At 37.7% G+C, this 20,329-nt stretch overlaps 1 protein-coding gene across 3 annotated transcripts in view; it reads right to left on the reverse strand.

The window, feature by feature from the left end:
- The window catches only part of MYO3A (myosin IIIA), a 120,424-nt gene that overhangs the window by 57,409 nt on the left and 42,686 nt on the right, over nt 1–20,329 (reverse strand). For all 3 annotated transcript variants that reach the window (XM_033066264.1, XM_033066273.1, XM_033066259.1), the window contains exons 6-10: nt 14,582–14,658; nt 13,171–13,316; nt 11,389–11,454; nt 10,846–11,001; nt 1,709–1,808 (exon numbers count right to left, since the gene is read on the reverse strand). In XM_033066264.1, coding sequence (XP_032922155.1) covers nt 1,709–1,808; nt 10,846–11,001; nt 11,389–11,454; nt 13,171–13,316; nt 14,582–14,658 — 545 coding nt within the window. The remainder of the gene's footprint in view (nt 1–1,708; nt 1,809–10,845; nt 11,002–11,388; nt 11,455–13,170; nt 13,317–14,581; nt 14,659–20,329) is intronic.

A 20,329-nucleotide genomic window follows, 5' to 3' on the forward strand; every position in this document is an offset into this window, starting at 1 on the left:
CTTCTGAAAACACAGCTGGGTATATAAAGTGACTGGTTAGGTTTCCAATCAAAACAGGTTACAGAGCTGAATGAAGAAATTCAAACAGCCTAGAAACTAATCTGAGGTAGATGTGAAAATATTTAGGTCCCACACCCATGGAAGTGACCAACAGGCCAGAGAGGACTACAGAAGGAATTGCTTTCCTAACTCATCAAATTATTCACAGTGTTGTACACTGTGTCTTGTTTAATACACTTAAAAGCTGAATTCTCAGCAGTTGTAGAGGTTATATTTCCTTCATAAGAAAACATAAAGAGAAAATATTGGTTTTCCATTGCCTTGATAAACTTTTTGGTTTTGAATGCTCTCTTTCCTTTTGGCCATAACCAGATTCACATTACAGAATTATTTTAGAGGAACTTTTGCTCTTCTTGAAATTATTTATTGCATCAATAGAAGGTGTCTTGTCTTGCTCTGATGATGGGGCTTTCTAAACTGGAAGAAAAATTTGAGTGGAAGAAAGAATACAGTTCTGAGAAGCGCCATTCCTATGTGAAAATCGTTTTAAATTGGATTTTATTTAGTAACGCTAATGTTTAGTAATGTCAAACAATGCATTTAGTTAAAGACTTCCTGTGGACTTCCATGAGAAGGTTTCACCTCTGAGGAGATGGGATACATTCCAGTTTGTCTGGAATATTTTTTTGTGCAATAAAATCTCTTTAGCTTGGATTATTTATATGTATCATGGTAAAAGATAAAGAAGCCCACAACAGTCTTACTCTTCTCAATATTAAAAAAATGCTTAAACCTGATTTTTGTCCAGTAGAAGTTTGGGTTAGCTCAATTGCAATTAACATAACAAAGCACTTGGGAGGATGGAGGATGTTCTGTGAGCTGTCAGCATTATACAGTTTACCAGCTCAAGTGCCAAAGTGAATATTCTGGACTGACAGAGATACAATATACCAGAGAAGTTTTACAGATAAGAGAATGTGAATTATAGTCTATGCACAGCCCAGCAGATGAAGAACGACAGTTTGTTTACAACCACTGATGGCCTCCAAGACCTGCAGATAATGTGCTGCAGCCTGATTCTTCTTTCTGGTTTGGAAGTTTAAAGGACAAAACCAGCAGACTTCCTCCCTCCCTTATGCCATGTTTCCCTGCACCCATTCCCTGCACCATTTTTGAACTTTGACAAATCAGTGGTACTTATATCAGTAATTTGGTCAAAGGTCCACCAGCAGGCATTGACAGATGAGAGGCTTAGCTTACATAAATTGACCCTCATGCATTTCCACACCAAAATAAGTCAGTGAGAACCCAGTCTGGGAGGGTATGGTGAGCAAGTTTAAGACAACTCTTTGGTGTTCAAGCAATGGGGATGGAACGTCTTGGGCCTAGACCAATTTCAAGTTAACACACCATTTCAAACTGGATACTTAGCTGTAATAAAATCCAGTGATATAAATCCTGTTTAGTCAATGGTGTTACAATACTGTTTGGTCTACGGCTGTAACTCCAGATTTTGTTTTATCTTTAACTGGAACTTTTCTGATACAGTAAATATTGTCCAAAATATTTGGCATAAACTGGTGAAATGTCATAGTACACTTACACTGAAGTGTAACAATACAGTTGAATTTGAAAATCAACAGAACACCATTCTCATTTAATATGTGATTCCTCCTCTTTAGGAAAACATAAAAAAAGAGGCTCTTACCTCATCCAGTACCTCCAAGGTTGCTAAATCATCTACCTCTTCTTGGTTTGAAACTAGTGACTTACTGTAGTTCCCTTTCTTTGTGTGAATACGTTCAAATCTAGAAAAGAAAGAGATACAATCTCCTGACGTAAGCAAACACAGAGCAGATCTTGCCTCTACAACCTTTTTGAAGGCCAAAACATTCCAGTTTTCCATTATTCTGAATTTAAACACACAAATGTTTGAACAGCAGGACAGGTGTCAACTTCTTGGTACAGCACACCTGTAGCTGACAGTTCAAAAGCTATTTGATCCCAGAACTGCTACCATGAAGAACCTTGTCACTCTATAGATCCCTGCTTAGATCACACCCCTATATCAGCTGCAAGACTGGAGCTTGGCAATACAAGTAAAAAAAAAAAAGAACATATTTATAAAGAATGTAACACTGAAACTGGCACCAACATGCAAAAAGATCCTGCTAAGAGTTATGTTAGGACAAAGCCAGGGGTGTATGATGAAATAGTATGACAAAGATGATTTTGTGTTGTTGATGATGAAAGCGCAGACAACGCACACAGGATGGAAACATTTCTAGTTTAGTAGTAGAGGTGCTCTAAAGTCTGGCTGAGATGACCCCACTATAGAGCAAAGTGCTACAGAGCCACTGGGGTTAGTGAAATACATCTTGACCAAATCTTCGACTCACTAGGTAAAAAATTACACATGAGAAGGAAACAAAATTTCAAGTATCTTTCTTATCAGGGTTAAACTTCAAGTTTAAGTTTAAACTTGTCTTAAAGTTAGATTTCTTGTCTCCCTCAAATCAAATCATAAACTTTACGCAGTCTTATTTTAATTAGCAAGAAAATTCCCAGAGACTTGGATCATTCTTTATCCAAGAGTAAAGGCATTGCTAAATAGAGCAAATGCAGGAGAGAATGCAAGCTTTACAATTCAAATCAGTTATACTCATTTTATTAGATGAGGGAAAATAAGGGAAAGGGAAACTGGATAAGTAACAGCAGAGTTCACAAACTAAATTAAGCTTAGATGTGTAATAAGGCACAAGCCCAGAAAAATTTTTAAGTAAATCTGATCCCCTGATATGACCTCACTCCCTTTGATGCCACTGGTGGGAAGGCACCTCTCAAACACAAGGAACATTTACCTTGGTAAACTGAGATAGCCAGGAAACTATTGTGTGAAGCATTCATTCTTTACCTTAATCCCAGACAGACCAGGGAAATTCTTTTTAAAATTTTGATATTTGGATATATAGCATAGGTAAAAGCAGACAGGTGTCTACACAGGCAAGAATTTTGATATACAGTGAACAAATGACAGAAGACTGAGTGTGGTCACCCCAAGACGGAAAGTTAGAATGAGTAAACATCACACTGATGAGGAAAGCTGAACACCTACCAATTTACTACATATTTAATGAGCTGTACCTGTTCCATGAACATCACCTAGTTCATGAATGCTGCTTCAGGTCATGCTGGCTGTGCACTGATGAGGCGATGTAGGTGCAGAAACTCAAGCAGGCACCAACTTGGTGCAATAACTGACTGCGAGGACTGAAAAGGGACTGGAAGAAATGGGCAAATGATGGCCTCCCAAACTGTAAGTACAATAACAATCTGGATGATGGAAATCCAGACAGGAGGGCACTTCATCTAGCACTTCTTTCAATTTCTCTTGTCTCTAACAATCATTCCCTGAAGATGACAGAACAGCCTGTCCTCATCCTGGTACCACCATCCTGGTGTCAGCCAATTTGGACTAATCCTGCAACTTTAATATCAAGATACAAACATGTAAGACTTCCTTGAAAAAGCTACCATAGTTTCACAGTTTTGGTGCCAAAATCACAGCACAGTATCCAGTGAGGAGGCTAAGTGACCAGGAAGCACAATGAACCAAAGGATCGACAGGATCTACATTATACTGGGTTTGACCTACTCTTCCCTTTCCTTTGGAATCCAGTTTTACCATGAGAGCTGCCCTGATAGTACTATCCTTGCAATAAGATTATGAGACAATTTTTGGTAGCATGTACCCCCAGGTACATGGGGGATGTGGTAATTACTAAGATTTAAATTAACTCCTCAGTCTTGTATAATCTGCTGCTGTTTAATTTGCATGTAGCAGCTAAAGGACGTTACTGAATCCAAAGTCAGAAGTGCAGACAACATCCTACCCTCTCATCCTACCCCAATAGAAATCCATCCCCCCTATAATTCACACTCATATGTATACCTCTTTTTAAAAGTTTGATTTGAAAAAATTTAAATTTGGATAGCTGAAATGATTTATCCCTTGTACCTGTATGAAGGTCATTTTATATTCAGAGGATGGATCTAATGTCAGTGACTTTGAGAGAGAGCTATCGATATGTACACAAGGGAAAGACGCGGGAATTTCAGGACTGTGTCACGCTCTACAGTTCTATTTTTTCCTTTGCTGAAGGAAGACCCAAAACAAAGAACCTATCAAGCTTTGTTTTCCATTTCTGGTGGAACTGTTACACATTGAACATATTTTTAAAAATACGTTAGATCCTTAAATGCTACAGCATATCAGTGAGAGAGTGGTATTTCCCAGGATTAATTTCAATTACCATTTTTAATTTAATGTAAGAAACTAACAATTGCCTTGAAGAAAGGGAGGAGAATGTTCCAGTCATGGACAGTTTTCTTTTTCTATTTTATTTTTCTTTTAAGGAAACAGATCTCTGTGTATGCCAGGGAAGTTTAATTACATAAAATCGATCCTCCTGTAATCCTCTTCAGCTGACATTATGAGAACACTAGCGCTTGTTGGACCAGATTATATTCTCCATTCTCCAGAGTACATAAGAGTGCAGATTTGCAGAACACAATATTTTTCCACTTTGTTGTCAAAGGGCACAGACCCCTCAAGGGCAACTATACTGCTTCACTCCAGCCACTTAAAAAAACCCGCATCAGTGCTGTTGACATCTGTGCTGAAGTTTCATTAAGATCATGCACATAGACATTGTGAACTGAAATAACCATGTATCTCTGTTCTGCTCAAAAATATGTTGGAGGCATTAGATTTTACAAGCAATTCAGGCAGCTAAAGGCCAGAAACATCAATGCAAGTAAGGACAAGAAAATGAGTTAAGGCAGCATTGTTTCTGTGCATTCTCTTTCACACCAATCCTGCCCTCCCCCCACTTATCTTTCAAGATTCAGTTAAATCAAAATCAGGCAACCGCAGCTTTTCTTCTTCAAATTGTCAGAATGTATTTAAAAGATTTTTGATAGTTCCAAAAATACCATGAAAAGGAAAGTGTGACTCATGATGCCCTGCTGAACTCTCTGCCTAAACCGGTTGGAGAATCATCTATAGACTAAGAAGTGACAGGAAAAGGGCTGGCCTTAGTCTGAGTGTAAAGAAGAAACCAAAAATAACAAAGCTTTTGTAAGGTGAAGGTGGCAACAGCTGTACACCTCCTAGCAGTTACAAACAGCAGTAAGATGACAAAGAGGTAACACAGAGAAACTGCTACAGGATCTGTCATTGCTGGTGATTCTATTTCTCTGAATATTAGTTCATACTTAAAATCAATTTTTTTTTTCACTGACATATCTTGTGAAATCTTCTTAAATAAAACCCTAGTCTGCTATCTATGAAAAATCTGTACCTGACTTTAGAAAGTGTAAGACTTCAGTGATAAACCTCCAGCTGCATCTGCACAATGCTTTGCAGACAAACTTGTGTTCCCCTCTGTATTTAAATGATTGACAGCACTGAGAATACAGGCTGCAGTCTCAGGGAGCTGTGCTGCAGCTTAGTCAATGTTTATGAGAGCACGCTGTTGCCCTGCAGAGCTACGGGGCTTTGATTCAGAGGTGGCCAGCTCTGCACAATCTGTTTGACAAAGCTTGTGCTGCTTTTCCATGACCAGTAAACAAAGCAGATTATTATTCCTCCACAACAGCCTCAAGAAACAGCTGCATCGCTGACAAATTTCAGGGGGAAGCTTGTGCTCTTAACTGAGCAAACAGGAGATCTCTAAAAGGACTCTTTGGGATTAGCTCCCCATGAGTCAGGCCCAGGCACTGTAATCACAGCCATAGTGAGACGATAAAGGAGAAGCTCCATGGGTACAAAATGCCTGCTGAAGTGTCCCACCTTCAGGAAAAATGAGTTGCTGAGCAAGTGGACTGGCACAAAAGTAAAGTTCCACTTGCAGAGCATTCCTCATGAGGAGCTCTGAAAGCAGGAGGAACATATTCCTCCTGTTTTCTTCAGAAGATAAACTATTCTTCATTCAACCATTGCTGATGTGCATTGTGTTGTATAGAAGAACATGACTGAGATATAGAGACGTGTATTAGCTATGGGACTGGAGATCTGCTTATTCTAAGCCCTTTGTTCCCAGACGTCCCTACTGCTTCTACAGCCTAAGAGAAGTTTGCAGCACAGCCATCCCACATAGGAGTGTGCTCAATGCAGAAACACACACTTTTTGATATAACAAAGCCCACACCGAGTTCCAGGAGAGGAAGAAGTTGCCTGAAGGGATCAAAGAGTGAATTGGAACTCCAAAACCTCCCATATAAACCACTACTCCCATCCTGATGTCATCTGGAGATCTTGGCCAAGACAGCACTGGACTCTGGGTGTACTATCTTGTACTGCTCCTCATACTTTGTCAAGCCAGCATGGTGATCTCCTACAGCCTGCCCTGCAGAGCTGAGCTTGAAAGATTGCTGTCAGCTGCTTTCCACTGGCAGGATGAGTCAGAGAGACTGGGACAGAGTGAACACCCAGAAAATGAGTGACACAAGTCTGTGCAATCAGGGAAAGTCATGGAAGGAAACTTTATGGTACTCCCCACTTTTAATAGGGGTCAATAAATTGACAGCCACCTTTGTACATGTTGTACATGAACTTCTATGAAATTATCTCCCAGCCTTTCCAACCAGTTAAATACAGCAACTATTTAGTATTCTGTTACTGATTTCAGTGCCAACCCTATATGACCAATACAGGAGGACAAACTCCTAAGAAAATAATTCAGCTCACCCAGAACTTTGCATCATTTTGCAGTAGAATAGGTTTCTTTCCCATAATTACTCAGAGAGTGTATAAAGACGACTTTTTAATCTGGGGGCCAGAGTCTTTTGCTGAAATCTAGGTGCACTGAATATCCCTCATATGTACAGCTCATTCTGGAATGACTCACAATTCCAAGGAAATACACAATGTACTAATCATTGCATATTTCTACAGAGATTATTGTAGAAGCAGTCAAGAAAAAGACAGCCAAACAATTCAAGATAGAAGTCTTACAAGCCTGACTGTCAGGTGTAGATGCGACAGTTCTGAAGGTTGTTTCAAAGACAGCTATTTCTGTTGCAGGGTAAAATTCTTTACAATGCAGGGATTTTTTCTCCTCTTTTGGCCTAACAAGAAGTGTATTTTTAGAACTGTTTGGGGTATATGCTGCAGTGCTCATTTTTAATGACTATTTTCATCACTAATTATAAATTTTAACAGCTATACTGCTATACTGAAACCTTTTGTCAAGCTTAGGGTCCCTATCCTGAAAGTGACTCTCCTCACAAAAATTCCATCAAAATTAATTGCACTTAGTATGCAACTTTGCCTGCTTCACCTCTTCTCTAACATGAATTTATCCCATATAGCTCATATAGCATATTTGATATATAGCTCATGTATCATTTCCAGCAGCAAATTTTAAAGATGTTACAACCAGGATGCTATGGGAAAGTATTAATGTATCAAGGGATATTTTCTCCTGCTATTCCCATTGTCATTTCAGCCCGTGTTCTGAGCTAGGAAAGGTTAAGTTGCAAACAGATAATTTTAGCATAAAAAAAGACGATTTTAGAGAAAAATGTACTGCTTTTGCTCAAAGTAAAAAAGTGGAATTTTTAATGGTGTGGAATTTTCATTGGTAATATTTATGCTTTTTGGAGTCCTGAGTAGCACAAGATATTCTAATGCTAGAGCACTGCTCAAAGGCTACTGAAAAAGCACTGTTATCTTCTATCACTTTGATTAAATCTGGAGCCATGCTGTGGCACTTTGACATTTAAAGTTTTATCAGTGTTAATTGAGATTTCTCTGGTTAGTCAGGTGGTTGGTGGGCTCTCTTCCTCTTGTAGTTTCTCTTTTCTATCTCTTGAGAGGATGCAGTACAGCGCAGAACATAAACCTTGGTTCCTCTTCACTGGAATAACAACACTGGGAACGTTCTGAGGGCCCTCGTGACTCCTCAGTGTTAGAAAATACCTCAGGAACAATGGTGCCGACGGGAGAGACTTCAGGGTGGTTCCACTCTGTGCCTAGAGATTACACATCCTTCCTGAGCACAAAGATTGGATCTGAGGGTAAGGCCCTCTGTAAAAAACCCCTGAGAATGTGACATAATGTAATAAGCTTTTCTTTTTTTAATTGTATCAACTCCACATTCAGCAGCCAGCAGGTTGAGATCACAAGCACAACAGACTACTGCTGCAGAAACCAGTCAGAACCAAATGGGCTAAGAAGGTGACTTGATTTTGAGTGAAAACAGAAATAGTGCACTCAATAAAACCTAGTGTCTGGAGCTCAGCTGTTTTATTTATTTTGAAATACAAAACTGCAATTAGTGAAGTAAAATTTGATGAGGAGAGTAAACACATACAGAGAAAATAACCAGATTTCTAACTTTCAGCTTTAACTCAACAATACCAAATTTATATTGATTTTGTAGTCCAATCCCCATTTATACAACACAGTACACATCGCAGTATTTCTTCCCTCAGTGGAAGGAAAAGACCTTTACTCCCTGGAACTTTCTGACTCCCATTGTCAAGAAGGAGGAAAGTTGTGCCTTCAAATTAGGGACTGAGACTGTGAGCTTGAGATCAGGAAGAAGTTTTACAAGGAAAGTTGCCAGCAACTGGTGAAAGTTCAGAAATTTCACAGTAGGATCCTAACATATCAGTGTAGAAACAGTGCCAGAGTAGCATAAACAAGAAAAGAGCAGTTCTTCCAGGGGACTCATCACTGTACAGCCTATATCTTGACTCTAAATTAGATTTACATTGTACTTCTGTACAGACACTGGTTTTAACACCATTTGCTTTGTGCAGATTAAAGGTCAAAAGATACATATGATTTGTAATAAAAGGCTTCTAAAAAAGCTTGACTACTGAATTTAAGGATCTTTGTATAATCTCTTATCACTCACAGAAGAAATGCTGTTCGGTAGTCAGTCTTGCAGCATATTTCACAAAATTAAAAAAACACAGAGTCATTTAGGTTGGAAATACTACTGTTAGTATTTTAAATTGCTAAACTGAAATATGTGCTATGCTCAGTTTAACCACACCATTTAAATTACACTCTGAATTAAACAAGTACATTTTTTTGCAGAGATTCAAATTAATAATAATAATAATAATAATAATAATAAGAAGAAGAAGAAGAAGAAGAAGAAGAAGAAGAAGAAGGAGAAGAAGAAGAAGAAGAAGAAGTTGGGGGATTTGGAAGAGAAAATTCTGTTTTTCTTTGGGAAATTTGTCATAAAAGTTACAACTATAATTTGATCAACTATTAAAGCATAAGTAACTGCATCACATAGTAATATATTTCCTTAAATTCTAGTTCTCATAAAGAGAATTCTGCTTATAAAGTACAGTCTAAACAGGACTGTATCATCCTGTTCTCGTGTCATTTGACTGCTCTATGCACATGCAAATTGGGCCACTTTGTATTGTACAGAAAACAAAGTTCATGTAGTTTGCTTTATGCAGCAGTCACATTTAAAAAAAGAAAGGATTTGGGGGAAAAAAAGGAATATGAAAACAAAAGTGAGTTCTCTAAAAGGGGGGGGGGGGGGGGAGGTCACAATAGCTAATTGACTGGAAGCTTGATTTTTTTCAAAATTATTTAGGTTTTAAAAGGACTAATATCACAAATGTTAACAAGATTTCAATTCATATAACCTAGTGGGTTTTGCACTTATTTTGCCATATATCATTTGCCTGTGCTTTATAAATAAATGCTATTTTAAGTCTGGATTATGTTGCTGGTTTAGTGCTCAGCACTGACATCCAATAAGCTTATTTGAATTCAAGAATCTTTCTGGATTAAGGAAATGTCAAGTCTGCAATATATAGAGCACATAAATCCAGTCTGAAGCTTAAATTTATGCCAAATGCATAGTTTTATACTGAGATGTCAGAAAAGAGAAAGCACTACTCCTTCCATATCCAGTTAAAGTTGAAAAAACTTCAATATCATAATTATTTAGAAATATATTTTTACTCTACTTATTATTATCTTCAAAGCATAGAGTCAATGGAAAATTCTCCAGAACTAGAACTGAAGACTGCTGCATATATTATTACTATAAATGTGTGAAAGGAAATGTGGCAGATTTTAACAAGCTTTTTCAACATAGATGATAATTCCAAAATGTCTTTTAAATTTCATGTTCCATTAAAAAAAAAAAAGTAAAACCAACATGCTTTCCCTTCAAGCAGAAGCAGTCACACCAGTAATACTTCAATACTAATCTACATTTCATATCTGATACATGAGTGTAGTGTATGGAGTCTTTTCAATTGTAAAACTTAGCCAAGATATTTTCACGTATTTTAAATAAAAGCCATCAAGTGTTCAGAATTGTTATCACTTAGATACTACTGGAAGAAAGAAAGTATCCATTCAAGAAGGTGTAAGATTTGAAGTTTGCAAAACACAGTCTGTTAGACTATCGCTTATTTCAGTCAGAAACATCCAATTCCTGCAGGATCCTGACTAGCTGTTTTTAGCACACTTGCTCAAACTAAACATTAGCTGATCATGCAAATGTAAGAAAATGGCAAACATTAATTTCACCTAACCTTAACTTTCTAAAAGCTGGGGTCTAAGACTATATCTTGAGTCACAGAAGAAAGTGGAGGCACTTCTAAAGATTTTTTCATTCTACATCATGTCTACCATGATACATCTCTCTTTCCACTGGTAGTACAGTGGACCCCAAATATTACATTTTCTATTTTTTTGCCAGCTAAAATTATAAGGGTTGAATCTTTTCTGAGTGCTAGTCATTCTGAATCAGTGAACTATCAAAATTGACCAAACTCTTTAGCTACTTTTACCTTGCCTTTTCAGTGACTCCCATTTGTTGATGAACATCAATAAATTCCATGAGTTGCCTTTGTAGCACGTTTTCTTTTCCTTCAATTTGCTTAATAAAATCATGCTGCAAAAGAGTAGATACTGTTGGACGCTTCTCATAATCTTTAGTCAAGCACCTGTGCTGGCAGAAAAAACATATGATTATTGAGGGTTGGCTGCTAAGTTTTGAAATTCTTGTCTGGAGTTCATTCATGTCTCCACAATAAATTTTAATCAAAACAGCTCTGCACTGAGAACTGATACGACTTCACAGAATTGATGAGCCCAAAAAGGTAAATCATTGCATTTTAAAACTAAATATTCATTAACTTAAAAAATGTCAAGTGTGTTGAAATGCTAGTTCATGTTTTAAATACAGAGCCTCACTTGGAAGTCAACCTGGATTTACAAACTAGCCTTTTAAGGAAGAGTGCTAATTGCAACAGATTTCCACAAAAGATATTTTACACATGACATTTACTCATGTTCCATATTCAACCCGAGTGGTCTCAGTTGTTACTCACTTGTTAATGAAGTCATTGAATTCAGGTGACCACAGTTCAGGCTGCTGTAGGGTTGGAGGAGGATTCCTGCAAAGGTCAGTGCCGTGATAAGTTAATAAACTACTCACTTGACAGAAACAATGTGTGAATGCAGGCTGAGTAATGAGTTTTAGAAGGCCACCGAAAAAAGTTATTGATTTCTACTGGTGAAAGGAGCATGGGTAGATGATGCAATGCCTCATTGGTTCTCCTGCTTTACATAACTAATAAGGAGAAATAGCATCAACATGATCTACTAAGTGTAGCTAAGAATCACTGTGACTTTTTCAATCAAATCAATAAAATGAAATTACACTAACAACCCATTAATCACTATTCACTTGTAATGGCAAGTTCCTTTTTTCAAGCCTGAAACAATATACTTTCTTAGGGGAAATTTAAAAAAGAAATTCAAGGTTTTTTTAGAAGGAATGAATGAATCAACTTGCGGAACAAAGTATTCAAAGGAATTGGGTCTTTATTAATCATTCCTCATTCATCAGAAGATAATCAGAAGTGAAGGTTTAAATACAGATCTATTGTAAATGGATATACTGCTTTCTTTTCTATTGTTAGAGCTGTTTACTCTAGGTGTTAATTTGAAATGGTCTTGACAGTCTTCTTCCATTCAGAGATGCCATTTTCACTGAGCATGGTCTTGAAGACAAAAGGAATGACCAGCCAATAGACAAGGTGACTTGCTGTCTATTCTCAATCTACCATAACTCCTTTTTTTTTTAAAGTGCTGCTTGAAGTTTAATCTATCGCTCTCAGATTTTACCTAATGGAATGAAAGTGTATTTCATTATATTTGCTCCAGGGCAGAAAAGTGCCCAGTATTTGTAAGAGAATAAGCCAGAAGCTTTTTTGAAGTCCTAGCTGCAGTGACTGGCCACAATAGTTTGAAATTGCTTTTTCCATAGCATGCAAAGGTAGGAAGAGAACTCATACTCTTCTTCAGTGCAAAGTCAGCCAAGATTTCTTAAACTTAAAGGTAATTTAAACTAATTTGGGCATCTTAGCTGAAAAGGACTTTAAGCACTTAGATAGGCTATGCGGGCTCAGCTGTTGGGGTACTGCTCCAGTTCTTAGGATGAAATCCACAAACTACTACAGTATGATCATTACCTACGGACTTGGAGATTGATGTTCTGTGAAATGCCATAAGTGGCACTTTAGGTACTTATATTTTCAGCTTCAAAGCAAAAAACACAAAAGAAGTTGCTATTTGCACTGCCCTAGGACAGCAACGCTGGAACTGCCAGAAGCAGCACGAGCTAATGAAAAGCCGAAGCCTAAATGTATGGGAGTGGAGGAACAACCCTTGCTTCAAAGGACAGAATATAACTCCTGAAGACAAATATGGGACCTGCTCACCACAGTGGCATATTCATACTCTGTATTTCTATCATATGTCATTTTTTGTAACAGAATACACGAGACTCAAGTAAGTCCTGTGTTCATGTGGCAGCTGCTCACTCAGGAGAAGGCACTATGACTTTTTCTCAAATGTCAGCTCTGAACTTCTCAATGTGCACACATGGTTAAAGAAGAGCCTGCAGAAAATGCAACTGGGCAAAGTATTTTTAACCTACCTCCTAGTATAAATATATAACTTCTAGTATAATAAATATATATATATGTACATATATATAAATAAATAATATAAAGAAAATCCATGAACTTATATGGTCTAAGTTTGAAGAAAGCAACAGTTAAAGCAACAGTCTAACCCATCAACAAACAAACACATCAAGATATTACCTTGGTATTTTGAAGAGTGCCCTCATGGGGTGCAAATCAGCAAGGGGTGGATCTCCATCTCCCAACTCTATTGCAGTAATACCCAGTGACCATGCATCACATCTGGCATCATAGGAGCTATCTAGCTGCTGCTCACAGGCAATCACCTGTTGGAGTAAAAGTCTGGGATTGTTAAATGTCCACATTTAAGAGCACATCCACAGTTGGAGTAATCTCTTACAGAATATTCAGTGAAATAAACAGATATGCACACATTTAGAAAGCTAAAACATCCATCCAATTGCTGAGAAACCCTCAATGTTTAAACTAGAGAAAGCAAGTGTCCATGAACACCGCATTCTATGACCAGATGGTCTCTGATTTGAAGGGCAAAAATCTATGGCTTTTTCACCTGAAGGTGATAAACTGCATCCCCACAATAGAGGCAGTAGAAGGAAACTCAGCAACCCTACAACTCTTTATATAGAGTATGGAATACTGCTAAGTAATTATTGCAACTATACTTCTCTCTCTATGAAGTGAAACAATCAGGAAACCAAAAGCTGAATTCACTATCTCTTACTGGATCCTTATTCAACCCAATCAGCCAATTTCCAGATCAACTGGATCTGGACAAAGTTCATTAGATCACAGCAAAGTATTTACCTTCATATACATTTCAACTCATCCATAATGCTGGATGAATCTAGAATTTTTCATCCCACTAGCTGCAGAAGTAAACCAACATTTATGCCATTAGTTATATGGCCAGACCCATGTGTATGAACAGAGTGTGTTGATAAAAATAAATATGTATAAACAGAGTAGTTTCATGTGCTACAAACAGATGTACTTGCATGTGTTTGTGTGCACACAAATACTCTAAGTAGATAAGCTTATTTATAAGGAATTATTTTTCCTGTCTCAGCTTAAAATGTATCTTTATATGCTTCAATTTCAGTCTGGAAAAACCGCCACAGAATCATAATGCATCTTCTTGATTCATAACAACCTTTTCCATTTCTTGCTGCAACAAGTATGGATATATAGTATTAAAAACTTTCCAAGTGCAGAAGTCAAAAAATGGAAGCTATAATGTGTCACAGAACCAACCTGGGCTCCTTCAATCCATGGGGAGATATTTATAGTTTCAAATCTTGAAAGGCTGGAAAGCATCAATAGTAGTACTCTATATTCTTCAACATTTTAGTATGCATTTCAGTGTCTTGCTCCCTGTCTCTAATCTTGTAATTTCAAAAAATAAACCTCATTTTAACTTAATTCTTGTCAACATGTAAGACGGAAAGGTTTAAAACACTTATTTAAAGGACACATTTGTTTCATTTTGTGAAAGGACCAAGAAGAAAGACAAGAGCAGAAACGCAGAATACAGTAGCTTGAGCACCAGAGACAAAATGTTTTGAAACCTGACCTCTGGAGCCATCCAGAATGGGGTGCCCACGGAGGTGTTCCGCCGGAGTCGAGTGCTGGTCAGCTGAGCAGACACACCTGGAAGAACGAGGAGAAGCTATCATCACAGCAGTGGCTCTTTCCATCCAAGACAGCCCTTCTGAAGGATGACATTCTCATCTTGTCATGCTACAACTCCCCGTGCAGGTGAATCCCAAATACATCTTTCCAGCTCTCTGGAAAGAGAGGCCCAGTCCTGAATAGTTCTTCATATCCTTGTTTCCAGTGGCTTCAGCAGGACCAGGACTTAGTCCCAAATGAGCATTTGATTAGTAATCTGACTCCATATATTTTCACTGGTCAATTAAAAGTTTTCTATATCCTGTTTCAAGAGAGCAGTAAAATACCTTATGGAGGGTGGAAAAGTACTGTACCTTCCACGGCTTCTAATGTTCAGTACTGATATTAACCCTCTGTTTCATTTTATTTATATATATATACACATATATGTGTATACATATATATACATATTTCATGTTAGCACTACAAAAGAAACCTATTCTAGCCTCTTAACTGCTCTGCCACAAAAAAGAAACAACGAAACAGTGAAACCCCAAAAATTCTTACAAAAGCAGAAGTCTCTCCATGCTCAAAGCACATTCTCAGAGCAACAATCCTGTAAATCAGCTTTGCAATATGAGCTGTAGTTTACGGAATTAACTATTTCAGGCCAAGGGTTGGAAAGTGAACTCTGAAGTTCAAAAATTCCTTGCAGCTTTGAGTTAAAAGACACTGAAATATTAGAAAGTCAAGTGGGTTACAGCATAATTTTGAGCAGCCTGCCATCAATTTCCTTCCTTAAAAAACAAGCGTGTACTGGCTGGAAATAGGTCTAGTGCATGCAAAGGGGACAGTACAACACATGGAAAATAACAGGCCCTCAGGCAGCATGCCCTAAACTATTATGGATTTATGAGTCAAAAACAACAGTAAAGTCCACACATAGAGAAAAACAGCCCTTCAGCTAGCAAGTCCTACATTATTATGGATTTGAGTAACAGCCAAAACTGAGGTCCACCAGAGGCATATTCTCAAGAGCTGATGCCATGGATGGCCAGAAAGGTCCTGTGCTCTACACATACATGCTCCAGCCTCAATGTGACTTGTAACAGTGGGGGTGTTTTCATGACTTAATTAGTGGTTTGTCTGGAGTCTCTTCTGTCTTCACTCAGAGCCAGGATTAAAAAACACACAAAGGAAACAGATTTTCTCATGTTTGGGCTTGGTTGTTTATTAAATCTTATCAAAGGTACAGAAAGTTCAGCAACACTTCCAGCCACCAGCTAGAAGCGAGCAAAATGGAGATGATTCCCACTAGCTATGAGGCCTCTTAAAGCTAAACAGTCCAATAAATAACACCCATATTGTTTATACTTTAACCTAATAATCAAATTCCCATGGCTCTCACTGTGGCAGTAATTGTCCAACCACAAACTATTACCTGAAACCATGAAGAAGAAGGAAGATGAGCACTGAAAAAGACACCACCCAAAATCCTCCGTCTTGTCCCATAGCTATTACTATATGATAAAAACCTCAGATTTAAAACCCTTCACCCTCTGAGTTCACACACCTCTATTTAACCACACACCTGTGATTCTAACTCCATCACTCAAATTTGGAAACCTTCTCCAAGGCCTCAGGTCAAAAGCAGTGTTCTCCAGGGGGTCAGTGCCAGAAGACACAGAAAGCTTTAAAAACCCAGGTTTCTGGGATCCAACACTGACTGACACTGGAACTCCCTTATTTTGCCTTATACATACATCTGCCCTTTCTTTAAAATATAAAAAGACTCCTTTTCACTCTGTGAGTTCCATTTCATTCCTCTGAAATGCATGAAGCTCCAGTGAGCACCATCCAGTTTCAACTCTGTATTGTCTGGTTTGAAAATCTTTGACCTTCTCTTCCTGAAAAGTCTGCAGACAGTTCATAACAAGAATAATTCACAATAACTATCCAACGGGAATATTAACCAAATCTCTGTCTGGATAGGGTTTGATTGTTTTGGTGTTTTTTCAGTGTAGGTAAGAAACTATAGAGAGCTTGATTTTTTTTTTTCACTCCAAAGCTACAGGTTCAGTTCTGACTCACTAAATATCTGCATTTGGTTCTCACAGAAATGTACACAACATCTGAAAATAAAGACTGCAAGGAATACCCTGCCTGTTCCTTTGAGATAAATACAACCACTGTGGCTGCCTCCCTCTAAGTCTAAACCAGCCTTGTGAAAGCTTGATCTTTTTCTCACTTTATGTCTGCAGAAAGTCCACTACACAGTGTTATACATCATGGAAAGCAGGAGAATGTGAGTCTCAGCACAAAGTCCATCAACCCTACTTTGACTCAGCTAAGCAGGGGCTTTGTTTTTGCCATCTCGAGGAGTTGTCTGAGGTCCAGCTTCCGGCTCACAGAGTCTGTGGCTGTTCTGGCTCTCAGAAAATCATGTCACACATCACCTCAGCTCTGAAACCACTGCAGGGATGCCAACAGACATTATTATGTGAGATTCTTGATTTCAGAGGGAGCTGAGGCTACTCTGCTTTTCTCCATGTTGTGAGAGTTCCCTGTGCAAAGCTCTTTTTTTGCAGTCTTGGGAAAGGAAATGAGATTCAGATCTGCAGGCAAAGAAAGGCACTGACTATATTTTTATGATTTCAGTATTAGATTTTATAAATAATCATAACTTTCTGTAGAGATAAGGAACAAAATATAAAAAGAACATTAATGTGTTCAATCTTCTCTGTCTATGCACTGTTGGGTTTTTTCCCTCTTCAAATTGTAATTATGAAATGAACTGAAGATTTTTTCCTCCTCACCCTTCTTTTATTTCAGTAAAAAACTGATTGAATTTGAATTGTTCACCACATTCTTTAGGCTCTTGGGGGTTTTGTGTGCTTTTTGTTTAGTTGGTTTTTTTAATTATTTTGCTCTCAGCATTGAAGTGGCATTTCAGATCACAGAGCGTAGGTCTTATGACAAATGATATTTCCTTGGGCCTTTTCTGTGTATAGAGGAAAGATGATGTAATTCCACACTTAGTAACATTTCTTCCAGCATTTCAGTAACCAGTCAAGCATATAGCTGACCACTTATTTTAACCCACATATTTTCAAACAAAACCACCTTGCTCTTCCCCTCCCCATTTACTACCGCTTTATTGGAAAATGAGCCAAATATTATGCAAAGAAAATCTAAAATATGTCATTAAATGATGTTTTATTACATATTAATTATCTTTCCTCATGAAAGTTAAGAGATTTATAAATATGTGCATTAATACTACCAAAGCACACCAAAAAGAAAATATTGTGCATATAGCTGCACGTCTTCTTATTTTTTCAAGCAACATTTTACTAACAAAAACTGAAAATCAGGACAATTACACTATGAATATTATTCAAGATTTTAATTGCAAAAACAGGCATATTGAAATAACCTTGCAAGTAAAGCCATCTACTTCTGATCTTAGCACTCAATAAAAGAAAAATGGGGTAGAAATTAGTTCCCTATTATTAGGAAAGACTTGTCTTACAGTGCCCAGAGCAGACAACATTCTGATCTAAACTGGGAGGCTGTACAACTCATTTCCTCTGTAATTGATGATACCCTTGACACTGATTTCTTTGTTTGCTTATTTCAGGTTGTATTGGTGTAATGATACATATCCAGACAGAATATTTCAGACAGGTCAGCCAAAATGAAGACAAGATACTAAGAAAAACCTCAATCATACTATAAAATGACAAAATACAACAGGGAAAAGAACAATATTAAACCAAGACAATTCTGGCAAACATCACAACACCCCAGGTATGTAACAACATACAACCACATATAGTGGCATCCCCACTAAGACTGTAAAAGGACATCAGAGAGCTTCTCCCAGGTTTAATTATTTATCAAGAATAGAAAGCATAAAGACATTAAATAAACAGTGTTACTAACAGCCCATAAGGACACAAATAATTGGTTTGATTAACATTACAAGAGATGTTTCAGAACCTTTTTGAAACAATGCCAAAATTCCTTATGGATTATAAACTGACCTCAAAAGTAAACTATTAAATGAAAAGAGCACATAGGCAATACAGTCTTCTTTTATGAGTTGTCTTGAGAAAAGCATGCTTGAGAACTTCTGCTCAGTGATAAGAGCTCAAATTAAGTCTAGAACTAAAAATCAGGTCCTGACCTATAAGATGGAAATAAAGAAATAGGAAACAAAGTTGAAATGATGAGTTTAAAAAATTAGAATGTTCAGCAGGATTTTATGTTGAAAGGTGTTATGTTATAGGAAGTATGACTTGGTTTTCATAAATCCATGCTACCTCCTCCCAATCACCTTCTTGTCCGTCATATGTTAAGAAATTATTTCCAGGATTATTGGCTCCATCATCATCTGTGATAGAGATTGTATGTGGGTGTGACCTGACTGTAGTTCTCTGAAACCTCCTTTCTGCCTTTCTTGGAGATTAGAATGAAAATAACTTTCTTCATTGCTTCAGGAATCTCTTCCAATCTCCAAGATGTTTCAAAGATTATTGGTAGTGACCCTGCAGTGACATAAGCCAGTTCCCTCAGCACTCTTGGGCACATCCCAACAGGCCCAAAGGACTTATGTGCATCCAATTCTTTTAAACACTCTAACCTCATCCCCCTTTACTGAAGGCACATTTGCCTTGCTCCAGACTTCCCCATTGGTCTCAGGGATCTGGGATTACAAGCTAAGACAAAGTGGCAAAGAAGATTCAGTGCCTCCACCTTTTCCATGTCCTCTGTCCACATTCTCCATCTTCCTGTATTATTTTGATGTACATAGTGTTTTACTGTTGAAAACTAGTGTTTCCCAAAACCAGACATATCCAAAAGATAACCAAAAGGCCCAGAAAGATCAAAAGCTTAGTATCCAAGAAGACCATATATACATAAACTGCCTGGGAGGTGAAAAATCCATGGCATTTACTACAAAACCAAGATACATTGAGTAAAAGGGGATAAAAAAGTTAATCCGTACTACCAAATAGAGATTGTATTAAATATAAATAAAAATGGATGTTAAAGAAATGAAAGTCCAGTGGTTTTCATGGCAAACACCATGAGACTTCAAGACAAAGACAAGATCTTTTAAGCGTACAAGGAAAAAAAAAAAAATTCTAAATTTGATACAGAATCATTAGAAGGTAGACACTGATAATAAAATGACAAACAGTAGCCTAAAAAAATGGCAGAACATTCACTAAATCTGTGAGATATATAATCTCTTTTTAAACAAAAGTATTTAATATGACTTCTTTATTATATAAATCCAGACTGGGCCTCCAGTAGAGCAGGTGACCACAGACTCCCCTCCACATGCTCCTGCCAGTTCAGTGCACCACACCACCAATGATTCTAATCAAATCTCATGCTTCAGGGCTTCAGCTGGTTTCCTGAAAGGGATGCACAGGAACATTTCTTGTCCTGTTGCACAATTGGCCAGATGTACTTGGATAGGAGAACTACTCTTCTCTAGAGCCTCAGGGACTTGTACAGCCACATACAATCTGGTGCAGTATAATGGTGAGTAAATTCCTTCTTCTCAGATGCTGCCTTCCCTATACCTCAGATTTCAAAATGACTGCTGCTTTGATATGCAAAAAAGGTGTTTTTCCCCCTCTATGACTGGAAAAACTCTGGAGATTTTTCTCATTGTTCTGTGACACGGTTCTCCTGT

The sequence above is a fragment of the Catharus ustulatus genome, chromosome 1, assembly GCF_009819885.2.
Source record: "Catharus ustulatus isolate bCatUst1 chromosome 1, bCatUst1.pri.v2, whole genome shotgun sequence".
Taxonomy (NCBI): domain Eukaryota; kingdom Metazoa; phylum Chordata; class Aves; order Passeriformes; family Turdidae; genus Catharus; species Catharus ustulatus.